The sequence below is a fragment of the Triplophysa rosa genome, linkage group LG21, assembly GCF_024868665.1.
Source record: "Triplophysa rosa linkage group LG21, Trosa_1v2, whole genome shotgun sequence".
NCBI lineage: Eukaryota > Metazoa > Chordata > Actinopteri > Cypriniformes > Nemacheilidae > Triplophysa > Triplophysa rosa.
In genome coordinates, this window is record NC_079910.1 from 20,679,810 (window position 1) to 20,701,317 (window position 21,508).

The window sequence follows — 21,508 nt, forward strand, 5'->3', positions numbered from 1 at the left end:
TCGTTACTTTCCCGAGCCGTGTCAATGTGGGGAGAATCTGATCGACAGCAGATCTCACAAAACACATCAAGACTTGATTCAATAAAGCGTGTGTTTGACTGACTTTATACAGACAGCAGACATGACGAGCAACCAGAAGCGGAAAGAAGAGCTGCACGTGTCTAACGGAGGAGTGAAGCAGTCCGCGTGGAGTAAAGCCATCAGCTGTAAAGCAGTATGGGACGAGAAGGTCTGGCACACGCACACACTCGCAGCTCTTTAAAGGATTACACTTCATTACTACTTTCTACTGTTAGCTCTTTTGTGGCACGTCACACAGAAATATCACGGTTCTTTGCTATATTATACCATATTATTCCACGACACTCGAGGGTACCATACTCCTCACATCCACTCGAAAGTATTTACTTATTCAGTGTAGACGTTGATTTTTATAAGATAAAAACGTTTTGATGGTTTGCTTTGGTGACAGATCTCTTCATTTGAATGCATTTTTTCACACCTCCACAGGATGAGTTTTTAGATGTCGTCTACTGGTTTCGACAAATTATCGCCATCATACTAGGGCTTATATGGGGCGTTGTGCCGCTGAAAGGGTTTCTGGGTATAGCCATGTGAGTACCCCAGTCCTCCGCCTCAACATGATCTCATTCGTTTGAGTCGTCTTGAGTGATGTTTGATCTTCTGTCCGTCTGTCTTTGTTTCCTTCAGATTCTGTGTCATCAACGCTGGAGTTCTGTATGTGTACTTCAGCAGTTTCCAGCAGGTGGATGAGGAGGAGTATGGAGGAACATGGGAGCTCACCAAAGAAGGCTTTATGACATCCTTCGCTTTGTTCCTGGTAAATATCTATTTACAAACAATCCGAATCAGAAGGAGTTTTATTACCAAGTATGTTTACACACACAAGGAATTTGACTTGGCTGACAGGAGCTTAGTGCAGAAGAAAGTGTACACATGGTGCAAACATGAAATCTGAAAATCAAAACGGAAATCTGCTACGACAGAGACACAGTGTAGTATTAAGAATGGACTGGGGTTGCTTAAATTCTTGTCACGATATTGTCACAGTGAATAAAACCCAGAAAACTTTGTCAAATCTTACCGCAAATTAATAAAGTGAAGTGGATACATAGAAAACATGCACTGTATGGACGAAAGTATCGTGACGCCCCCTTCTAATACACGTGTGTCTGTTACAGCATATAATACTATATGAAGGAATTTTGTTTGTGTCTTTGTTGCAAGGGTGTTTTTTCCTCTTGTGAAATGACCCTAGCCCTGTGTACAAAAAGTCATTGATGGGCATTTGGCTCAAAGGTGTTCAGCCAGGTTCAGGGCTTTTATTCGGACCAGTCATGTTCCATGCCTGGGCATTTGCCTTGTGCAGATAGGTGTCTAGAAACGTGTGAAAGGCATCAGGAGAAACCGTATCAGCGGTCGGTTGGCTGACGCACAATGTTACTGGGCTTACCTGTGGTAGTCCGTTTAACACATTTCCAGTAATGTAAACCCAGTGCTGATTTGTGTTTTGTTGTCAGGTGGTTTGGATAATATTCTACACAGCTCTACACTACGAGTGAGGATGTGCCGTAGACCTGGCGAGAGACATTTGATGTAATGTTATACGGAAGGGCTGGAGCGTTAAGGCACTGCTATGTTACCAGCAGCATGGACGAGCCTGGAAGAGCTGGTGCATAGTGGCTACATGTGAATAACCTTCCTCGACCCAGGGCTCATTGAATTTTAAGCTAATCTTGTCCACTGCACTGCCACGGCTAATGGGTTAAAGCTGTTATTTCTGTTAACTTCATTTTATGTTTCACGATTAGCTTCCAACACAAATTGTCTTACTCTGTTTTGACTAGTAAATCAAATAGTAGTGTGTAAATTCTGTACAATTTCATTTTATTCAATCCACAATGTATTAAAGTACTGTATGCATTTATTATGTCATCGTCGATGTAACATACTTCTCAGTATTTTATAGCGTATTCACGGAAATGTGAATGTTCTGTATGCTTGTTATGATTCATAAGACACAACTGAGGCTGTTGAGAGACTATTTTCTGGCTGGAATGTTTTGAAGAATAAAATCAAATTTGGGTACTGTTTGCCCCAAACTTTTCAGCTGATGATCTACTGATGTGCTGCTTTGAACTCTTGTTAAACGTTTACAGTAGGGTTGTATTTGTAACATTAATAAATGCATTAACGCTTCTGTTATGTGCTAATATCAGCAATGATTTAAAGTGCTAGTTCACCCAAAAATAAAAATTCTGTCATCATTTACTCACCCTCTTGTCATTTCAAACCTGCTTGACTTCCGCAGAACACAAAACAAGATATTGCTTGTTAACTGGACACCATTCACTTGAATTAGGTTTGTTTCCATACGATAGAAGTGAATTGTGCTGTATGGATACCTTGTTTTTTTTTTTTAATATCTTCTGTGTTCTGCGAAAGTAAGAAAGTCATAAAGGTTTGAAATAACAAGAGGGTGAGTAAATGATGACAGCATTTTCATTTTTTGGTGAACTATCACTTTAAAGTGCGGTTATCTTGGCCCCACGAATGTTTTAATGTGCGATTAAATACTCAAATTTAGTTTGTTATTTTCTCACATTTTACCCATGTAATATTTAAAATAAAATAAATATTTTTAATATTACCACAAAACTATTTATTTGTAGTTACATTGGGTTGTTGTGAGTTCTTGCAGAACCTTCAAGCTGTCAATTCTCATAGATTCTTGAAACCAAAAACCTCACGCCATCATCATGTCCTACTGAAACCTTGTATATCCATTTTTTTGTTGTTGTTGCCATAAATCATTATTATTATCAGTCAGCCTTTATGTTTGTCGCTGGGTTTTGCAAATAAAAAGTGCTTGTCAACTTTGATAAGGCAGTATTATATATCATTTGTATAATAAGTACAGTGTTTTTTCCCATTCACTGAAAAACAGTGAATTTGGACATACAAGGCTTCAGAAGGACAGCGACTGACTATTGCATTGGGGACAATTTGACCCCGTTGTCTAAAATGATCACAATTTCTTTCCCTGAAAAACAAGCTGTCCATTAGCTGTGCGTTTTTATGCAAACATTGCATAATGTTGCCTGTTTTTTTTTTCTCTCAAACAATTCAATTCAACATAATTACATGTGTAATGAAGACAATACTGATAAAACTAACAACATAAGTCATATTGAATAAAGAAAAGAAACTAGGGTTTCAATGATGAAGAATGTTACTTACGATCAATGAAATGAGGTGATGAGATAAGTGGTCTATGTCGCCCTCTCGCGCTCGAGGTAGAATGTAACGCTCTGGTGACGTCAGTGACGTATAGCATCATGGCGGCGCCCCACTCCACCGTGAAATTCTGGAAGCCCGGTAAAATTCACAGCACATCTAACACAAGCGCGATGTTTTATCATTTGTGTTTTCTTGATGCGGCCTGCGCAGATAATGTTAGTGTGTGTGTGTGCGTTGCTGCAGTAGCACAGTAACAACATCCAGATCCGTTGTGCTGTCAGCCTTTATCATATTTCACCATCATGCATAAACGTGTATGAACCTTGGGTTTACGATTTCTATTACCATACGTTTACAAATGTTCGTAACGGGACTGAATGGCACATGGTGCTGTTGGCATTGTTTTGATTGATGGTTTTCACAGGCTCTGATGCTCCTGGTGTGCGCGAGGAGAGGGATCTGTCCACTGAGACCACCGGATCTCCCATCATCTATAATCCACACACGGCTCTCTCAATAGAGAAACAGAGGCAGAGACTGCCGGTCTTCAAGGTACCGCTGACATCTTCACAGCATCACACAATGACACAATGTTGTGTATACGACTTATGGATGGTGAAATAAAATGAAAAGAAAAACAAATCCAAGGCCAAAAGAAAGGTTTGCCATGGTTAGCTAAATAAGGATTTACGCCAAATCTCGTGGTTGATATTTGAATAAGGATTTAAACAAGTGAAACCTTTAAGCAACTTCATTATACTGTACTGTAATAACACCATTTACATAATTTCTCTGAATTTATATTTACTTCTAAATCTACTGTAAGTATTGTTAAATTGGTAGTACTGAACCATTTAAAACTAACTAGACTGTGAGTAATTAATACAACAAAACAAACATCAATATCTTAAATATAAATGTACAATTGTATCTACCAATTTTATAATCTAAGAAATCTTCTAGGGTAAATCGTGAACATAAATTGCATTTAATTTCGAATATAAACCAGACAGTAAACCTTGGCACCACATTGTCTGGGCATTTCTGTGTGGCTGCCTGCCGAGGTGTTCTGACTGAGTGTTTTAAATCAAGGTGGTGTCTGGGTAGGTCTGGGTGTTTAGCTCACCCCCTGCTGAGGTCGAATCATTTCGAAAAATATCACAAGCCAGCTGTGGAATGGATGATTTGTGATCAAGCTACAGCTAAGAGCTCTATCACCTGGGCAAGAATTCATTTCAATTCACGGCACCCACCACAGCTGATGCTTATTTTTGCTGAATCAAAACGTTCTGTGACTCTTATCTTCATAAAGACAGAAGGATGACATTTAAAGACATTAATGTACCTAAATAAAAACAGAACGTCAGTGTTTTCGGAAGAATACGGTGCCCTCCACTAATATTGGCAATTTGGCACCCTTGGTCAATATGAGCAAAGAAGCTGTAAAAATAAACCTGCATTGTTTCTCCTTTTGATCTTTTATTCCAAAAATCAACAATATTCCAACATTTCATTAAAGTAAAACCATTTGAAAAATGTTTTTCTCTTATACACCCTGGTCACAATTAGCACCCTTAGAAATCTAATGAGTAAAATATCTCCCAAGTATATTCCCAGTGATATTTACATTTTCTGAGCACACCCAAGGTGACTAGAAACATGACTTCTTGTTGCACAGGAGAATAAATATTAGTAACACAAAGCCCAAACCCCCTTAATCATTCATCACAATGGATAAAACCAAAGCATAATCACCGCCCTTTAATGTAGATTTACATTTTTAGATTTTAAATTTGAGCATGTAGTAAAATACAGTCTGTGACAGTTGAGAGTCTAGAAACCAAAGCAAGTCGTCTGACTCTGAAGTGATGATGAGATGTTGTCACAAGAACACAGAGAATGTTTAAGCTTCAGTCTTAACTGAAATCAACCTGCTTTGACATATTCTAAAATCTATGATTGTCAACGTTTTGTCTCAAGATTCAGCGCAGGCACACGTTTCTTACAGTAAATGTCTTAATTTCACCAAGGCCCAGTGTCTGTGAAACCTGGACTAACTGAAGCAGAATTTCCGTGTCTGTTGATCATAAGTGTTGTTGTTTGTTTTGAACGCAGCACAGAAACAATATCCTCTATCTGGTGGAAAGTTTCCAGACTGTGGTGATTGTCGGAGAAACCGGATGTGGGAAAAGCACACAGATTCCACAGGTTGGTCCAATGTCCTCAGCCAATCAGAGACAAGAGGCAGAAATGCTTCCCATTTTCCCAGAATCCTTCAGTCGTGTAACTCGAGGTGTTTTGTTCTGCTAGTATTTGTTGGAGGCCGGATGGGCGGCAGAAGGGAAAGTGATCGGTGTCACTCAGCCTCGACGTGTGGCAGCTACATCTGTATGTATCCGCTCTTGTCATTTCTCCACCGTGAGATCTCTCCGAGATGTGACGCTGGCCGTGTGTGAACGTGTGTGTGCGTACAGGTGGCCGCTCGTGTAGCAGAAGAGAGAGGGGCGTTTCTAGGCCATGAAGTGGGCTACAGCATCAGGTTTGATGACTGCTCCGACCCCCAGGCTACACGGATTAAAGTAGGCACTCATGGCACACACACACACACAGTGGATGCATCCCGGAACCTAAAAAATAATAAAGGACGTCCTGACCGCTCTCTTCATATAACACAAGTCATTGGGTCTCTTTCACTAATAATTGTATTCGTATTATACAGGTGCTGGTCATATAAGGTAGCTTTGGTACTGGTAGCTTTGGCACTGTGTGCAGGTGCCAAGTCCTGTTGGAAAATGAAACCTGCATCTCCATAAAGTTGGTCAGCAGCAGGAAGCATGAAGTGCTCTAAAACTTCCTGGTATACGGCTGCGTTGACCTTGGACCTCAGAAAACACAGTGGACCAACACCAGCAGATGACATGGCACCCCAAACCATCACTGACTGTGGAAACTTTACACTGGACTTCAAGCAACGTGGATTCTGTGCCTCTCCTCTCTTCCTCCAGACTCTGGGACCCTGATTTCCAAAGGAAATGCAAAATTTACTTTCATCAGAGAACATAACTTTGGACCACTCAGCAGCAGTCCAGTCCTTTTTGTCTTTAGCCCAGGCGAGATGCTTCTGATGCTTCCTGTTGCTGACCAACTTTATGGAGATGCAGATTTCATTTTCCAACAGGACTTGGCACCTGCACACAGTGCCAAAGCTACCAGTACCTGGTTTAAGGACCATGGTATCCCTGTTCTTAATTGACCAGCAAACTCGCCTGACCTTAACCCCATAGAAAATCTATGGGGTATTGTGAAGAGGAAGATGCGATATGCCAGACCCAACAATGCAGAAGAGCTGAAGGCCACTATCAGAGCAACCTGGCCTCTCATAACACCTGAGCAGTGCCACAGACTGATCGACTCCATGCCACGCCGCATTGCTGCAGTAATTCAGGCAAAAGGAGCCCCAACTAAGTATTGAGTGCTGTACATGCTCATACTTTTCATGTTCATACTTTTCAGTTGGCCAAGATTTCTAAAAATCCTTTCTTTGTATTGGTCTTAAGTAATATTCAAATTTTCTGAGATACTGAATTTGGGATTTTCATTAGTTGTCAGTTATAATCATCAAATTAAAAGAAATAAACATTTGAAATATATCAGTCTGTGTGTAATGAATGAATATAATATACAAGTTTCACTTTTTGAATGGAATTAGTGAAATAAATCAACTTTTTGATGCTATTCTAATTATATGACCAGCACCTGTACATTTGAACTTCTCCGCCTAATTCACAACACGTGCGTACGCACATGAATTTTACAGAGTTTACAGAGTTCTCGTTAGCCGGCTGTAAAAGCGCAGCTCGAGCTTTAGTCTAATGCAGCTTTTCTTGCTCTTTCACTGGATATGATGAAATCATTTTAAATTGAAATATACATCTAAGCATCTATTATCCTAAGATGAAACATCATTTTTCTCATTTTGTCTCCGAGAGAGAGAGAGAGAGAGAGAGAGAGACTGGGGATTTTTGCGTGCGTGTGCTTTCAGCTGTTCTTTTGAAATATTTAGAATCAATTTTTGTACAAAAGTTTTAGTGAATCATGATCTGTTTGGGAAAACGTTCGTACGCAGGTTTCACGCACAAATTTGTGTGTACGCATGCTTAGTAAATGAGACCCAATGTCTTGTTGAAGCTTGACTACAAACCTGCGAATCATTTTGATTGAGCGTCTAGACCAGGGGTTCTCAAAGTCTACATTCAAAGGTCTCATCAACGTCAAAGGTCCTGTACCATTGTTATTACAAAACTTGGATTTAATAAACATGAAAAACTTTAAATAACAAATAAACTCTGTATATGAAGGTCTTTTTGTATAGTGTTATCATGTTTTTATTGTGTTTTATTGTGTTAGTTTGCTGTATTTTCTATTAATACGAAAGAACCCAAGTGCAGTTTCGTTGATATTAATTGGAATGCATGACAAAAACACGTTTTTTGAACATCTTAAGTTCTTTGCTTTTGCAAATGAACTCTCCATATGCTAATTATCATATTTATGGTGTCATCAAGTCGTACTTGCGTTTACTGTCCGAACTGTTACATACAGTAAATAGTATTACAAGTGTAACGGAGGCCAGCTAGTGAAGAGCTGTGCAGTGTGTAAACCTCACTCCCCGACCAACAGAGACGCTCTAGCGACAGACGCTAGAGACTGCGGTCTTTAGCCTCCTCGTTAGAGCGCCCGTCTCCCATCCGGACCGTCGCCGGTTCGAGGCCCGCGCAGAGCGGGGCGAGTAGGACCGGTTACATTGGTGCCGTGACCCGGATGGGAGTGAGGTTTAGGGGGGTGAGTGTAACGGAGGCCAGCTAGTGAAGAGCTGTGCAGTGTGTAAACCTCACTCCCCGACCAACAGAGACGCTCTAGCGACAGATGCTAGAGACTGCGGTCTTTAGCCTCCTCGTTAGAGCGCCCGTCTCCCATCCGGACCGTCGCCGGTTCGAGGCCCGTGCAGAACGGTGCAAGTGTATCCGGTTACACAAGGTAACCTGCAGTCACTTTAACTTATTTGCAAAAATGCAGAATTATAACTGCAATCCACTGTTATCATTTGATTTATTTTATTTCATGGAACGTCCGTCTGGGCAACAAATGACGCGCATACATTCATGTTCATACGCCCAGACATGCACAGTGACAATACAAAGTGGAGGTGGGTCCGGACCGAATTCCCTCCGAGTCCAGACTTTGAGAAGGGCTGGTCACTGACTCTGTTTGTGATTCTTTTCATTCCCGCTTGTTTGTGTTGTTCAGTTTCTGACAGACGGGATGTTGGTTCGGGAGATGATGTCTGACCCTCTGTTAAAGAAATACAGGTAATGCTGCTCCTTTAAACTCCTTTATTGTTTCAAATGTATTTCGTCATCTAGCGACATTAATGTGTCATTAAATGTTTGTTTTATTCACCTTGAATGATTTTAGAGCTGATTTGAGTTTTCTTCATATCATGTTAAACAACAGTGAATACAGATATCCGAGAGAATGGACGAGTGTCTGTGAGCCATTAAAATATCAAAACAAATGTTTTACATCAATTTGTGAGTAGCGGCCTAAACAATAACAGAACCTGCAGATAGATGTGTTGTGACGCCCGTTCTAAAAAACATGTTTATCTATTACCATCCAATAGCATATTGGTGCTGAACTGAATTTGCAGTGAACTAGTCTTGTAACGTTGCTATGCATTGTGAAAAGCACTATATTCAGTGAAGAATGGGTTTGTCATGTCACGTGTCTCTGCAGTGTGTTAATGTTGGACGAGGCTCACGAGAGAACGCTTTACACCGACATCGCCATCGGGCTTCTGAAGAAGGTGGGTTTATTTTCAGTCATGTGCGCCTTTTCTGTCACATGTGAGCGTGTTCTTGTGATTGAAGGGTTTTTTCCTCATACAGATTCAGAAGAAGCGGAGAGACCTGCGTCTGATCGTAGCTTCGGCCACCCTGGATGCCAAGGTAGGTGTGAGCTCTGAAGGAAGTTCTCCATTTCTTCTGGAACAGTAATGATGACGATTCAAATAAATCTGAGGAATGAAAATCTACGTATCAAAAGCAGCTCATCCAACGAAGTGACTGATGTGTTTACAGTGCGGATCATTTAAGCCATCTGATGATTTGGTCCTTTTCGTGACAGTTTTGCGGGGTGTGATGATCTAACACAGTTATGTATCTGACAGAAATTTCAAGATTTCTTCAACCTAAATGAGTCCGGAGACCCAAGCAAAGACACCTGTGGCATTTTGACGGTCGAGGGCCGAACTTTCCCCGTGGATATTTTCTACACCGTCAGGTGAGTGTTTTCTATTCAGAGGAGATCGACCCCTGCCAGGAGTCATACAGAAAAGCACTGCGTGGCCATAAAAAAGCGGCACACTAACCATAGCTTCCGTTGCGGTGCCGTTGTTTCAACCGTCTTGTGCGTGCTCGCATGGTTCACTTTCACATTCATTTATTTGTGGAATCGATGTCTTCTCCAGCTCGTCTCAAATGGGATTCAGATCAAAACTTAGCTTGATGCATCTTGTGAAACAGGGCTAATGTGAAGCTGAAGCACACTGCACTAATCAATTGGCAACTAATTGTTTTTTTTTGGCCAGACGGTGTACAACTCTTTCTCTTTGTGTATATAGCGATGAAGGCAGCTAATTTTCAAAGGTTTTCTCTGCAGTCCCGTGCCGGACTATGTGAAGGCCACTGTGGAAACTGTGCTGAAGATTCACGAGACCGAGGATGATGGTGATGTGTTGGCCTTTCTCACAGGACAGGTGTGTGCTTTCACACTCAACATCCCCATATGACTGTTAGACTGCGTTTTGTTAACCTCGATCCCCTAAGCTGTACATATTGTGTGTGTTTTCGGTGTATGGAAGCCCTGAGCCTTTGAAACGCTCTGTGTGTGCAGGAGGAGGTGGAGAAGGTGGTGTCCATGCTCCAGGAACAGGCCCGAACTCTGTCCCGCTACGGCATGAAGAAACATCTCGGTGTGCTCCCTATGTACGCCGGTCTGCCTTATAAAGAACAGATGCGAGTGTTTGAGAGGATGGCCCCTACTGTCAGAAAGGTAAAACACGCAGTTATACCACATGAACATGTGTGTTGATAGTTGAGGAGAGAAGTCTACAGAAGGGAATATGCATGTCATACTCATGGCATGTTGATATCAAATGAATGTTGTTTTCATGGAGTATTACGTCGTTTCCTCTGGTTTCAGGTGGTGGTTGCCACTAATATAGCCGAGACGTCCATCACAATTAATGGCATAGTGTTTGTCATTGACTGTGCTTTTGTAAAGCTGAGAGCGTATAATCCCCAAACAGCCATCGAATCACTGATCGTGACGCCCATCTCTAAAGCCTCCGCCTGTCAGAGGGCTGGGAGAGCTGGACGGAACCGCGCAGGGAAATGTTTCCGTCTCTACACAGGTACTCTGAGGAAGAGGCTCTGAGATAACTTCTGTTATAGTGTGCTGTACTAAACAACATGACACACAACTCGCAACAACGCAACGCAACGCAACACAAGACACACAACGCAACACAACAACACAAGACAAACAATACACGAAACACAACGCAACACAACAACACAAGACAAACAATACACAATGCAACACAAGACACACAATACACGACACACAACGCAACACAAGACACACAACGCAACACAATACACGACACACAACACAACAACACAAGACACACAATACACGACACACAACTCACAACGCAACACAAGACACACAACGCAACACAACAACACAAGACAAACAATACACAACACACAACGCAACACAAGAAACATACAACACACAACAATACATGACACACAACTCATGACACACAATACACGACACACAACAACACAAGACACACAATACATGACACACAACGCAACACAACACAACACAACACAAAATCTTAAAACATAATATAGTGACATTGAAATATCCAGCACAGTGGTTCTTGTGTAACATTGTGGAAAATGAAAGAACTAAATGACAGCGTTCTGTAGTCTCTGTGTATTTGAGTTCTCTGTGCCTCATCGTGTGGCTCTGACTGTCTGTGTTACAGAGGAGGATTTCCAGAAGTTACCCGCGTCTACAGTGCCAGAGATGCAGCGCTCCAATCTGGCTCCTGTCATTCTGCAGCTGAAAGCGCTGGGCATCGACAACGTTCTCCGGTTCAGCTTTCTGTCTGTGAGCGCCAACTACTGACAACATACACCCACGGGAAAAAACTAAGAGACCGCTTCAGTTTGACCTTTAATCATCATTTCTGCATGTTGTGTCAATAGACTCTATGACGTACTTCCACTAAAATCTCAGCCAGTTAAACCACTTCTGCTCTCATTGGGCTGAGGTCATTTGTCACCAAGCGATAAGTTTACAAATAAAACTTTAAATTTCAGTGAACTGACAGCACTGCCGCTGAGCATTGTTGAGTGCCTCTGTGATCAAGCCTTGAGTAAGAGCAAAAGTTTACTTTGTTTTTTTCATATTTGTGGATGTAGCTTGAAACCGATAGCCTTGAAGCATTTCCCCTTTTTGTTGTCGATGTATGATGTAGTGTTTGCAAATGCAAATAAAACATTTGGAATTTGAGAGAACTGTTGTCACTCTAGTTCACAGAAAGAAACAAAAATGATGATTTTACTTAAACAAGCACCTATAGACAGTAAATTCAGATGAACTGAAAATATTTTCGGAGTGGTCTCTTCATTTTTTCTCTGTGTCTGTGTCTGAACACATTTCTGCGTCATTGCTCTTCAAGAGTGAGGTGTTTCTTTAGTCTTTGTGATGTTTTTCAGCCTCCGCCGGCCCAGTCTATGGTTCAGGCTCTGGAGCTGCTCTATGCTCTTGGAGGTAGGTGGACACCGCGCACACTGTTTCTTGTGATGTTGTCATGTGGTAAGCTCTCGTTCTCTCAGGTCTCGATCAGTATGGGCGTCTCACGGACCCGATGGGCGTCCGCATGGCCGAGTTTCCCCTCAGCCCCATGTTCGCCAAGATGCTGCTGGAATCGGGGAACTTCGGCTGCTCCAAAGAGATCGTCACCATTGCGGCCATGATGCAAATTCAAAACATTTTTGTGGTGCCGCACAATCAGAAGAAAGCGGCCGTAGGCGTTTTCATTCAGGTTTCAGTCATTTCTACCAACAAGCCTTTATTATGTGCTTTACTTCACATGCACCTGTTCTGTGTGATGTTATAGGCGCGTGAGCACAGAAAGTTTGCCGTGGCTGAGGGAGATCATCTCACCATGCTGAATATTTATGAAGCCTTCTTAAAGGTAATGCCTTCATTTAATATTTCATCTATTTGGGGTTTCTTTGGGCAGTTTCTTTTTTCTTGTAATCAATGCAAAAGAAGCCTATGTAAGGCATACTACTGCTGTCAAAAACAACACATTAACACAATTCATTTTTTCAGATAAAAAAAGATTTAATGCAATAATCGCAGCATCCGTTGTTTCGATCATCCTTTATATCCTTGTTTAAAAGCAAAGGCTTTTAAACAATTTTGAACCGGTTGCTTTGACGCGTCCAGTAGCTGAATATAACTTGCCCAGAAATATCTACAAATAGATCATTGCCATTGTTTTGTGTCGAGATGCGTGCCAGTAGTTTTCTAAGGCGTTTTTATAAAAGCCACTTAAATACAGTATCTTAATTTAACTAAGGCATAGTCCTGGCTTAAACTAAGCTGTGTCTGTGAAACCGGACCATAATGACTTATAATATCAAACTGATGAGGTTTCTGACAGAATAAAAAAAGATATACTATATATTATTGGGCGATATATCAGGGCGTGTTTAGTTTGCATCGTTCTAAGCACTCACACAGTTTTAATTACAATAGGACTCTTGCCTGGGAGCCACCAAAACAGACTGGACTGGTTTAAACCGATCTGACCGTTTAAAGCATGTTCATGAATTTGTAATCGGTGTGTCCTGTAGCATCAGAAGAGTTCTCAGTGGTGTCAGGATCACTTCCTCAACTACAAGGGTCTCCTGCGTGCCATGACCATACGTGAACAGCTGCGACACCTGCTCAACAAGTTTAAGGTGCCTCGAACATCCAGTGAAGGTCAGTTGTGATTTCTCTGGCCTGTGTGACATATCAGTATGGGCGCATCTTATAGAGCGTTCCCACCAAACGCGACTTGCGTGAATAAATCGTGCTATTCCCGCATAGTTGGACGCTTGAACATTTCGAGTTTACTCGCTTCATTCGCACGTGAAATTCACTTCACAACAGACGCAAATTCGCGTCATGGGTGGGGGCTTCTGCCAGGCGGCTCCAGTCTTGTGTATATATATACAGTATATATAGCTCAAATTGAGTAAAGATCGTTTTTTTACAATTTACCAGATTGTCCGACCTCCTCACTCACTTTCTTCCAAGCAAGATCCCTTTTATTCCTGTTTAGATAAAAGTAAGAAGATGTATGTAGAGAACTAAGGAACTACAGGCCTATATCGAATCTACCTTTCATATCTAAAGTTCTGGAAAAAGTAGTTTCAACTCAATTATGCTCCTTCCTCCAAAGGAATGACATCAATGAAGAATTCCAGTCTGGATTTAGAGCATGTCACAGTACAGAGACTGCTTTGATCAGAGTTACAAATGATCTGCTATTGGCGTCTGACCGAGGTTGTATCTCGTTATTGGTGCTGCTAGACCTTAGTGCTGCATTCGATACCATTGACCACAGCACACTCCTACATAGACTCGAAAATTATGTCGGCATTAAGGGAATAGCTTTGAAATGGTTTAAATCTTATTTATCCGACCGTTTTCAATTTGTAGCAATAAACAATGAGGTGTCACGCAAATCGCAAGTCCAGTACGGTGTACCACAGGGCTCAGTCTTAGGGCCTCTGCTCTTCGCATTATACATGCTACCTCTAGGAGATATAATAAAGCGACACGGAGTTAGCTTTCACTGTTATGCTGATGATACTCAACTTTATATTTCCTCGAAGCCTCATGAAACACAGCAGTTCCATCGAATAATGGAATGCATAGTCGATATAAAAAACTGGATGAGTAACAACTTTTTATTACTGAACTCGGACAAAACGGAAGTGTTACTTATTGGACCGAAAACTGCTATAAGTAACAACCAAGAATACTGTTTAACTATTGACGGATGTTCCATAAAACCCTCGTCGTCAGCAAAGAATCTTGGCGTTCTATTCGATAGTAATCTGTCATTTGAGAGCCACGTCGCCAACACCTGTAAAATTGCGTTTTTCCATCTTAAGAATATATCTAAACTACGTCATATGCTGTCAATCTCAGATGCAGAGAAGTTAATTCATGCATTCATGACATCAAGACTAGACTACTGTAATGCACTGTTAGGTGGTTGCCCTGCAGGCTTATTACAAAAACTCCAATTGGTCCAAAACGCGGCAGCTCGAGTTCTTACACGTACAAAAAAGTATGAACATATTAGCCCGGTTCTGTCAACCTTGCACTGGTTACCTATAAAGCATCGCGTTAACTTTAAAATCTTGCTTATTACCTATAAAGCCTTACATGGTTTAGCTCCTCAGTACTTGAATGAACTCCTTTTGTATTACAGTCCTTCACGTGCATTACGCTCTCAGGCGTCCTGTCAGTTGGTAATACCTAGAATTTCAAAATCAAGTGCAGGTGGTAGATCCTTTTCCTATCTAGCGCCTAAACTTTGGAATAGTCTTCCCTGCACTGTCCGGGAGGCAGACACACTCTGTCAGTTTAAATCTAGACTAAAGACGCATCTTTTTAATCTTGCATACACTACTCTTCCATAATATAAATCTTCTGAGGGTTTAGGCTGCATTAGTTAGATCAACCGGAACCAAAAACACAACTGATGTACTTGTTGCATCAAAGAGTACAGAACAGTACTCTACTCTCAGCCAGTCTTGTCTCATTGTTCCAAGGTTACCACAGCGAGCAGGATGCAGTTCATGGCCTGACCTGATGGTAGAGCGGAGAATGGGAAGTGGGGACCTGACAAGAGCTGAGATGATAGAGCTGGATAAAGAAGGACGCGGTCTCTTGACATGTCTTCACCACAAAACTTCAAATGCTATTAGATTATTAATGATAATCTTAAACTATAATTTATTTTATTATTAAGTTTATTTATTTTATTTAGCCTTGTTGTGCAAGTTCTCTGGAGCTTGTGCAGAGGCAGCAGCTTTTGCCAGAGGGGAACTGGAATCCCCTGGTTGGGCCTGGGTTCTCCTGAGGTTTTTTTTCTCGATTAGAGTTTTGGGTTCCTCGCCACCGTTTGCATACTGTTTTTGCACTATCTGCCTGACCGGGGGGGCTGCTTTAGAATTTTAAAGTTTTACTTAATTAATATTGCATATAGGAATTTATAGTCTGTTATATTTGACCTGTGCTTCTCTCTCCTTTATCCTAAATGTGTGCTCTCACTGAGCGTGTGTGTGTGTGCATACTTGTCTGTGTACGTACGTGTGTGTCTGTGCGTGTGTGTGTGTGTGTGTGTGTGTGTGTGTTGTGTGTGTGTGCGTGCGCATGCGTGTGTGTGTGTGTGTCTCTATGTCTATGTGTGTTAGTACGTGTGCATATTGTGTGTGTGGAGTGTTTTGTATGTGGGTATGTCTGTCTTCTGTGTTTTCAACCTTTTCTTGTTTCTGCAGGTACAACTTTAATTATTTTGCTTATAGTCAATATGTCTCATGTACAGCTGCTTTGTAACAATGAAAATTGTAAAAGCGCTATATAAATAAAGTTGAGTTGAGATGTATCGTACAGCTCCGGGTATCCGCATACAGCGATGATGATTTTGTCTATCATTGTTGGTTCGGATTTCTGCCTCTGCTCGCTACGTCACAATCACGTCACTACTAGAGCAAGCTCCTGATTGGTCAAACGCCCGAAATGTTCAATTCGCGCGGCAGGATGTCCTATCGCATCTTTGCATTGACTTAACATGTAAATCACTCGCGCTTAATGCTTCATTCGCGTTTGGTGGGAACGCAGCATTACTCTCATGCGGACCATTGTTTCATCAGTTTGACTCCCTGTCTGTTGTTACGGATCAGTTTTAGTCTCATTTGTCTCTCTGCTCTCTAGGTGACCCCGATGTGATTCTCAGATGTGTCGTTTCTGGATTTTTTGCGAACGCAGCGCGCATGCATCACTCCGGCTCCTACAGGTCAGTTATCCAGAGCTGGAAACCTTCTGATTTCTCACTCAGCATGTATCAGTATTCTACTGTTAATGTTGACGCACATACGTGTGTATTTGACAGCGTTTGTTTGTCATGCGCAGGACTCTACGAGATGACCGAGAACTGCACATCCATCCCGACTCTGTGCTGTTTGGAGAAAAGCCCCCTAAATGGTACATGCTTCATCTAAGTGCTTTTATTCAGTCAAAGAAATCATCTAGTATTAACAGAACATGACGTGTCTCAGGGTCGTCTTCAATGAGTTGGTTCAGACCAGCAAGTACTATATGCGAGATGTGACGGCGGTGGAGTCCTCCTGGCTGGTGGAGCTGGCTCCTCACTTTTACAAACAGGCCAAGGTAAGACACGCCAAACTGTCCTGCACCTGTTCTCAGAAATTGTTCTGGAGTGGATGTGGTTTGTTCTGCGATGACAGATTATAAAAGTATTAAAGGGGTCATATGACACGACTAAAAGGAATATTATTGTTTGTTTTAGATGTAATGCAATGTGTATACAGGATTTAAGGTTCATAAATTATGTATTTTCCACATACTGTGCATGTTTGTATCTCCTCTTTGCCCCGCCTCTCTGAAACTGCTGATTTTTGACAAAGCTCATGGCTCTGAAAAGCGAGGTGTGCTATGATTGGCCAGTTAACCAGTGCGTAGTGATTGGTCGAATACTGCAAGCGTGTGAGGGAAATGTAACGCCTCTTACCATATTTGGAACATCAGGTTCCTCTTCAATTGTACTGACAGGTACGCCCACCTTACTTTACATATACATTTAGTCATGTAGCAGACGCTTTTATCCAAAGCAGCTTACAGAGAGTTCAGGGAGCAATAAGCAATATGTCATACAGGAGCAATAATGCAATAGGTGCTAATACAAAGTTACTGGTTTCAACAAAAGCTAGACCACTACCTGTTGAGAGAAAGAGAGAGGGTTAGTTTCTGTCAAGTATTCACAGAAGAGATGGGTTTTAAGTAGTTTTTTGAATGTTGTGAGAGATGTGGTTGACCGGACCGAGTTAGGAAGAATGTTCCACCAGGAAGGAGTTGTGAAGGAGAACGAGCGGGAGAGCGATTAACTGCCCTTTTGAGAAGGCAGTACAAGACGCCACTGGTTTGCTGAACGCAGGGATCTTGATGGGTTGTAGGAGGGTGTGGAAGTATGCCGGTGCAGATCCGGTGATAGACCTGTAGGCAAGCATTAGTAACTTGAATCTGATACGGGCTTCAACCGGTAGCCAGTGGAGAGAGATGAAAAGGGGAGTCACACGAGCCCTTTTGGGCTGTTGGAAGATATATGAATATGAACCTTACTTGCATATACTGTACATTTGGGCGGTAATTTTACGTGTCTAATACATGCATTGGCAACTTATAAAGACACAGAAAAACACATGTTCGCGCCATATGACCCCTTTAAAAACTAATGTTTGCATGCTTTAAAACTAAAGTCAGAGCTTCAGAACGTGCTTATTAAATCTGAAGTCTGGTTCATTTGAGATATCATCGTGGTTGTGTATCAGCTCATTAACATGAAGAGATCAGCCAATCATAACAGAGTTTATTTACATATTGATGCTGTCAGGCAGAAACCTCGGACATCCAGAACCCCTACTTTTCAAAGAAAAGAACACCACTGCTTTTAAGAATGAAGCCCTGAGTTGTCAAAGTTGATATAGTGGTTTTATATGTACATTTTAGACATTTGCATGTGTCATTAGATTATATTACATATAGATGATGTTTTTTGTGCCCAGAACCCAAATCTAACTTTCTGAGAAACCACAAACTAACAGTCTATTTCTGTAAAGAAAACTTGCCTGGATATCCAAAAAAACCTTCTGGACGGGAAGGCAAAAACTTGAATGTGCAGGCTGATGGTTGTTATTGCAGAGTAAACCCCGACAGCGTGATGCGAAGTGATAACAATCATGTCTGGCTGTACATTAATCCCACTTTTGACCTCATGAGGACTTTATTAGATATTCAAAATTGATATGAACAAACGCAGACCCTCCCAGACTCTACTTTACTTTCAGTTTTAAGGCAAGACACAGAGTTCAAACAAGTTCAATCATTTGTTTTATTTGTTAGGCACTTTTTTATGTTACACACAGCTTCCACTTGATATATGACATTTCAGATACACACCTGCTTCCTGTGATACATGGGATCAGTTCATTCACTGGCCACGACTGTGCGAACATACATTCATGTTTACACGTCTTTCACATTTACAAACAGAGCTAAAGAGAAGTTGTTAATATCTGTATTTCATGTAAGTGAATAGACCTACAGAGATCAGTTGTGAATGTCCTCAGATGTCCCATTTGACGCCTGTTTTCCCCTCGTTTGTCTCGTAGCACGGATCTCTGAACAGCAAACGGGCCAAAGTCTTGTGATCGGAGCCGGCCGGATGAACACTTGCAGAATGAGAAACAGTGAATACATTTGGAACACTGTGTTACTTTTCTATGTATAAATGTATCATACATTTATGCTCTCCCGGCCATTATTACCGTATTTAACTGCTGTTTAGTAAAGGTAGAGAGCCATGGGAATAACTTGACTGTTTCATTGTTCTCTAGGCGAGCGTGAAAACCATCTGTTGAAGGATTCATGGACAGAATGCACGAACCCTTACCAATCATATTAATATCCAATATTACAACAATGATTTCAAACCTTCATCGGAGAAATACTGTGTAGTTCAAACGTAGTGGCCTTTTTACCATGATGTGCCGAATACGATGAAGTCATGGAGCATTACCTGCTGTACATGGAATGTGCCGTAAAGCGTGTAGTTACACTGTCAGCATGTGACGATGAAGTGCCATTTTTATATCCCTCCTTCAAAATGAGCCTTGTTCTGCACTGTGTCAAGTAGGTGTAGTTATTCGTTTCATTCAGTCATTTCCTAAGGAAAGATGAGCCATGACTAGTTCTTCACGTATGGTGAGAGTAAATAGCACAGTGAATGACCTTTGCCTCAGGGAGGGGTTTATTTTATAAAACAAAAACACAAGGAAACGTAAAAATGAACGGAAATCCAAAACCTCTGGCTGCGCTTGTGGACGTGGCTTTCGATGGGAGTGCCCAGTCTGTGTCACATGAATGTAATGTTCATTACACTTGAACGTGGCAAACTTTACTGTCTCGTGTTGGGTTGTTTCTCCTCTGCCAACAGTATATGATTCACTTCCAAAGAAAAGTGCTTCACATCTATTTACAATAAAAGACCAATCTGCTTTTTTATGACCTTTGCCAAATCTCTTGACGTCAGTATACATGGATGGCAGTATGGATTCAATCCTGTAGATTTAGCTTTGCCCCGGTCAAATTAGATGCATATGAAACCAGTTTATACAACTCCTGCATGCGTTCTACAATACGTTTTACAGGGAAATAACTTCTTTAGATGTAGAACATGTGCAAAATGTAATCGTACCACAGCTCTGTCTCGGTCCTGATGTTTCTCTCTCTAAAGCTCTGGACAAGCATATAGTCAAATAAAGCCTTATGTTCATACAAACATGATTTGCAGTTTTTCATATGCGTTACTTTTTAATATAACGTCAAATCTGAAATGGAGTTTCTCGTTTGAAATTGAAAATGAATCAAAACTTTGCGCTGCCTTACAAAAGAATACTTCTCTCTCCTTTCATTGTTTACTAGTGTAGATTTATTATTGAAAGTTCATTTAAACCATAAAACAATGAAATACTAAAAGTGAAGTACCAAACCATTGTTTTTGTCAACATCTCATGTAAAACACATCGTGGGAAATTGTGTAAAAATGCCATCAAATAATGCCTTATATTCGAAACTGTTCAAACTCACTGACACTTCAGTGGCATCAGAAACTCACCAGCAGATGTCACTGCTCCTCTTCATGTGCATTATATTAGAATATTCAGACAAACTCAGATTTGATTAAAATAATTCCAGAAATTCATCATTTGAGCAACCTTACAACATGAGACGACTCAATACCAGTCATTTCATATCTTTCAGTTCGATTGGTTAATCAAGACACATGGTTGTGTTCTTCAAAAGTACAAAGTGTTTACTGTGATATACATTATTATGTGTGTGTCTGAAAAACCAGTTAGCCAATAGGAAAAGCCCTCACAAAGCATGATGGTTTGACCCAGTCTATATTTTGCATTGTGTGATGTCATTTACTCTTGAAGCACATGGATGAAACACCATTTCCCAAGTTTTGGTTAAAAATAGCAAACCTGTCACATGCGTTTTAACAAATGATCAGTTGTAGGCTTCCATGTTTCCATGTTACTGTCCAATGTGTTACCCTGTAAAAGTATAAGGTCAAGATAAAAAAATCCAAAACCATGTAAGCCTGATATTGGCTAATGGAATAAGTGTTGGACAAATATTTAAAGGTGCTGTATGTCATTTTTTGGAGGATCTATTAACAGAAATGCAATTGACATGATGTGTTCAGAGATGGATAAGACCTTACGTAATGAGCCATTTCTATCTACACACACCAAGGGGTCCCCCTACATGCAGTTCATCATGCTCTTTCTACAGTAGCCTTAAACAGACAAACTATTCTACAGAACGCGTTTCCTAAGTACATTATCTCAGTCGGCAAAGAAGCAGAAACGCGACGACCTCTTTGTCCTGTAAGAGCCGTTATAGTGCTGAGAGGGGGGGGGGGGGGGGGGGGGGGGGGGGGGTTGGAGGTGGAGTCGTCCGTTGGTTGCAATTCACAACCTCACCGCTAGATGCCGCTAAATTTCATACACTAGAGACCTTTAAGGCTGTTGTGTTTTGAGAAAAAAACGAAAACTTTAGAACAACTATATCGACACTTCAGTGCAGAAGGGATCGAGGGACTCCAGGGATGCCAGGCTGGAACATACAGGAGCAGTTACACAGTTGACAGTCGCATAATTTATGTCATGCTTTTAGTTACGGCAGCGGCAGAGCTGTGTGGTCTCATTCATTTCAGTGGTGGCTT

The 21,508-nt window shown here is 41.3% G+C and overlaps 2 protein-coding genes across 4 annotated transcripts; both read left to right on the top strand.

The window, feature by feature from the left end:
* On the top strand, positions 1-2,866 carry rab5if (RAB5 interacting factor). The gene is made up of 4 exons (XM_057319453.1): positions 1-229; positions 511-614; positions 712-841; positions 1,542-2,866. The coding sequence occupies exons 1-4, from the start codon at positions 122-124 to the stop codon at positions 1,581-1,583; spliced, it is 384 nt and encodes a 127-aa protein (XP_057175436.1). The 5' UTR covers positions 1-121; the 3' UTR covers positions 1,584-2,866.
* A 456-nt stretch (positions 2,867-3,322) lies between these two features.
* On the top strand, positions 3,323-20,139 carry dhx35 (DEAH-box helicase 35). 3 transcript variants are annotated; one of them, XM_057319190.1, is made up of 22 exons: positions 3,323-3,399; positions 3,686-3,813; positions 5,377-5,469; positions 5,572-5,649; positions 5,736-5,840; positions 8,569-8,630; positions 9,058-9,127; positions 9,210-9,269; positions 9,491-9,603; positions 9,982-10,078; positions 10,216-10,374; positions 10,525-10,735; positions 11,384-11,508; positions 12,120-12,174; positions 12,240-12,448; positions 12,524-12,601; positions 13,269-13,398; positions 16,411-16,492; positions 16,609-16,680; positions 16,755-16,866; positions 18,885-18,962; positions 19,110-20,139. In XM_057319190.1, the coding sequence occupies exons 1-21, from the start codon at positions 3,360-3,362 to the stop codon at positions 18,921-18,923; spliced, it is 2,118 nt and encodes a 705-aa protein (XP_057175173.1). In that variant the 5' UTR covers positions 3,323-3,359; the 3' UTR covers positions 18,924-18,962; positions 19,110-20,139. The 3 variants fall into 3 exon arrangements, with proteins under 3 accessions (XP_057175173.1, XP_057175172.1, XP_057175174.1); XM_057319189.1 differs by having other exon boundaries at positions 18,885-20,136; XM_057319191.1 differs by having other exon boundaries at positions 12,240-12,430; positions 18,885-20,134.
* Positions 20,140-21,508: the final 1,369 nt, after the last annotated feature.

Bases quoted from the DNA above. Each gene is read 5' to 3' on its own strand.
- dhx35 (XM_057319190.1), top strand. From the start codon at position 3,360: ATGGCGGCGCCCCACTCCACCGTGAAATTCTGGAAGCCCG. The intron at 12,175-12,239 runs GTAGGTGGACAC...TCGTTCTCTCAG, and splicing joins GCTGCTCTATGCTCTTGGAG to GTCTCGATCAGTATGGGCGT. The intron at 12,602-13,268 runs GTAATGCCTTCA...TGTGTCCTGTAG, and splicing joins TTTATGAAGCCTTCTTAAAG to CATCAGAAGAGTTCTCAGTG.
- rab5if (XM_057319453.1), top strand. From the start codon at position 122: ATGACGAGCAACCAGAAGCGGAAAGAAGAGCTGCACGTGTCTAACGGA. The intron at 615-711 runs GTGAGTACCCCA...TGTTTCCTTCAG, and splicing joins GGGTTTCTGGGTATAGCCAT to ATTCTGTGTCATCAACGCTG. The intron at 842-1,541 runs GTAAATATCTAT...TTTTGTTGTCAG, and splicing joins CATCCTTCGCTTTGTTCCTG to GTGGTTTGGATAATATTCTA.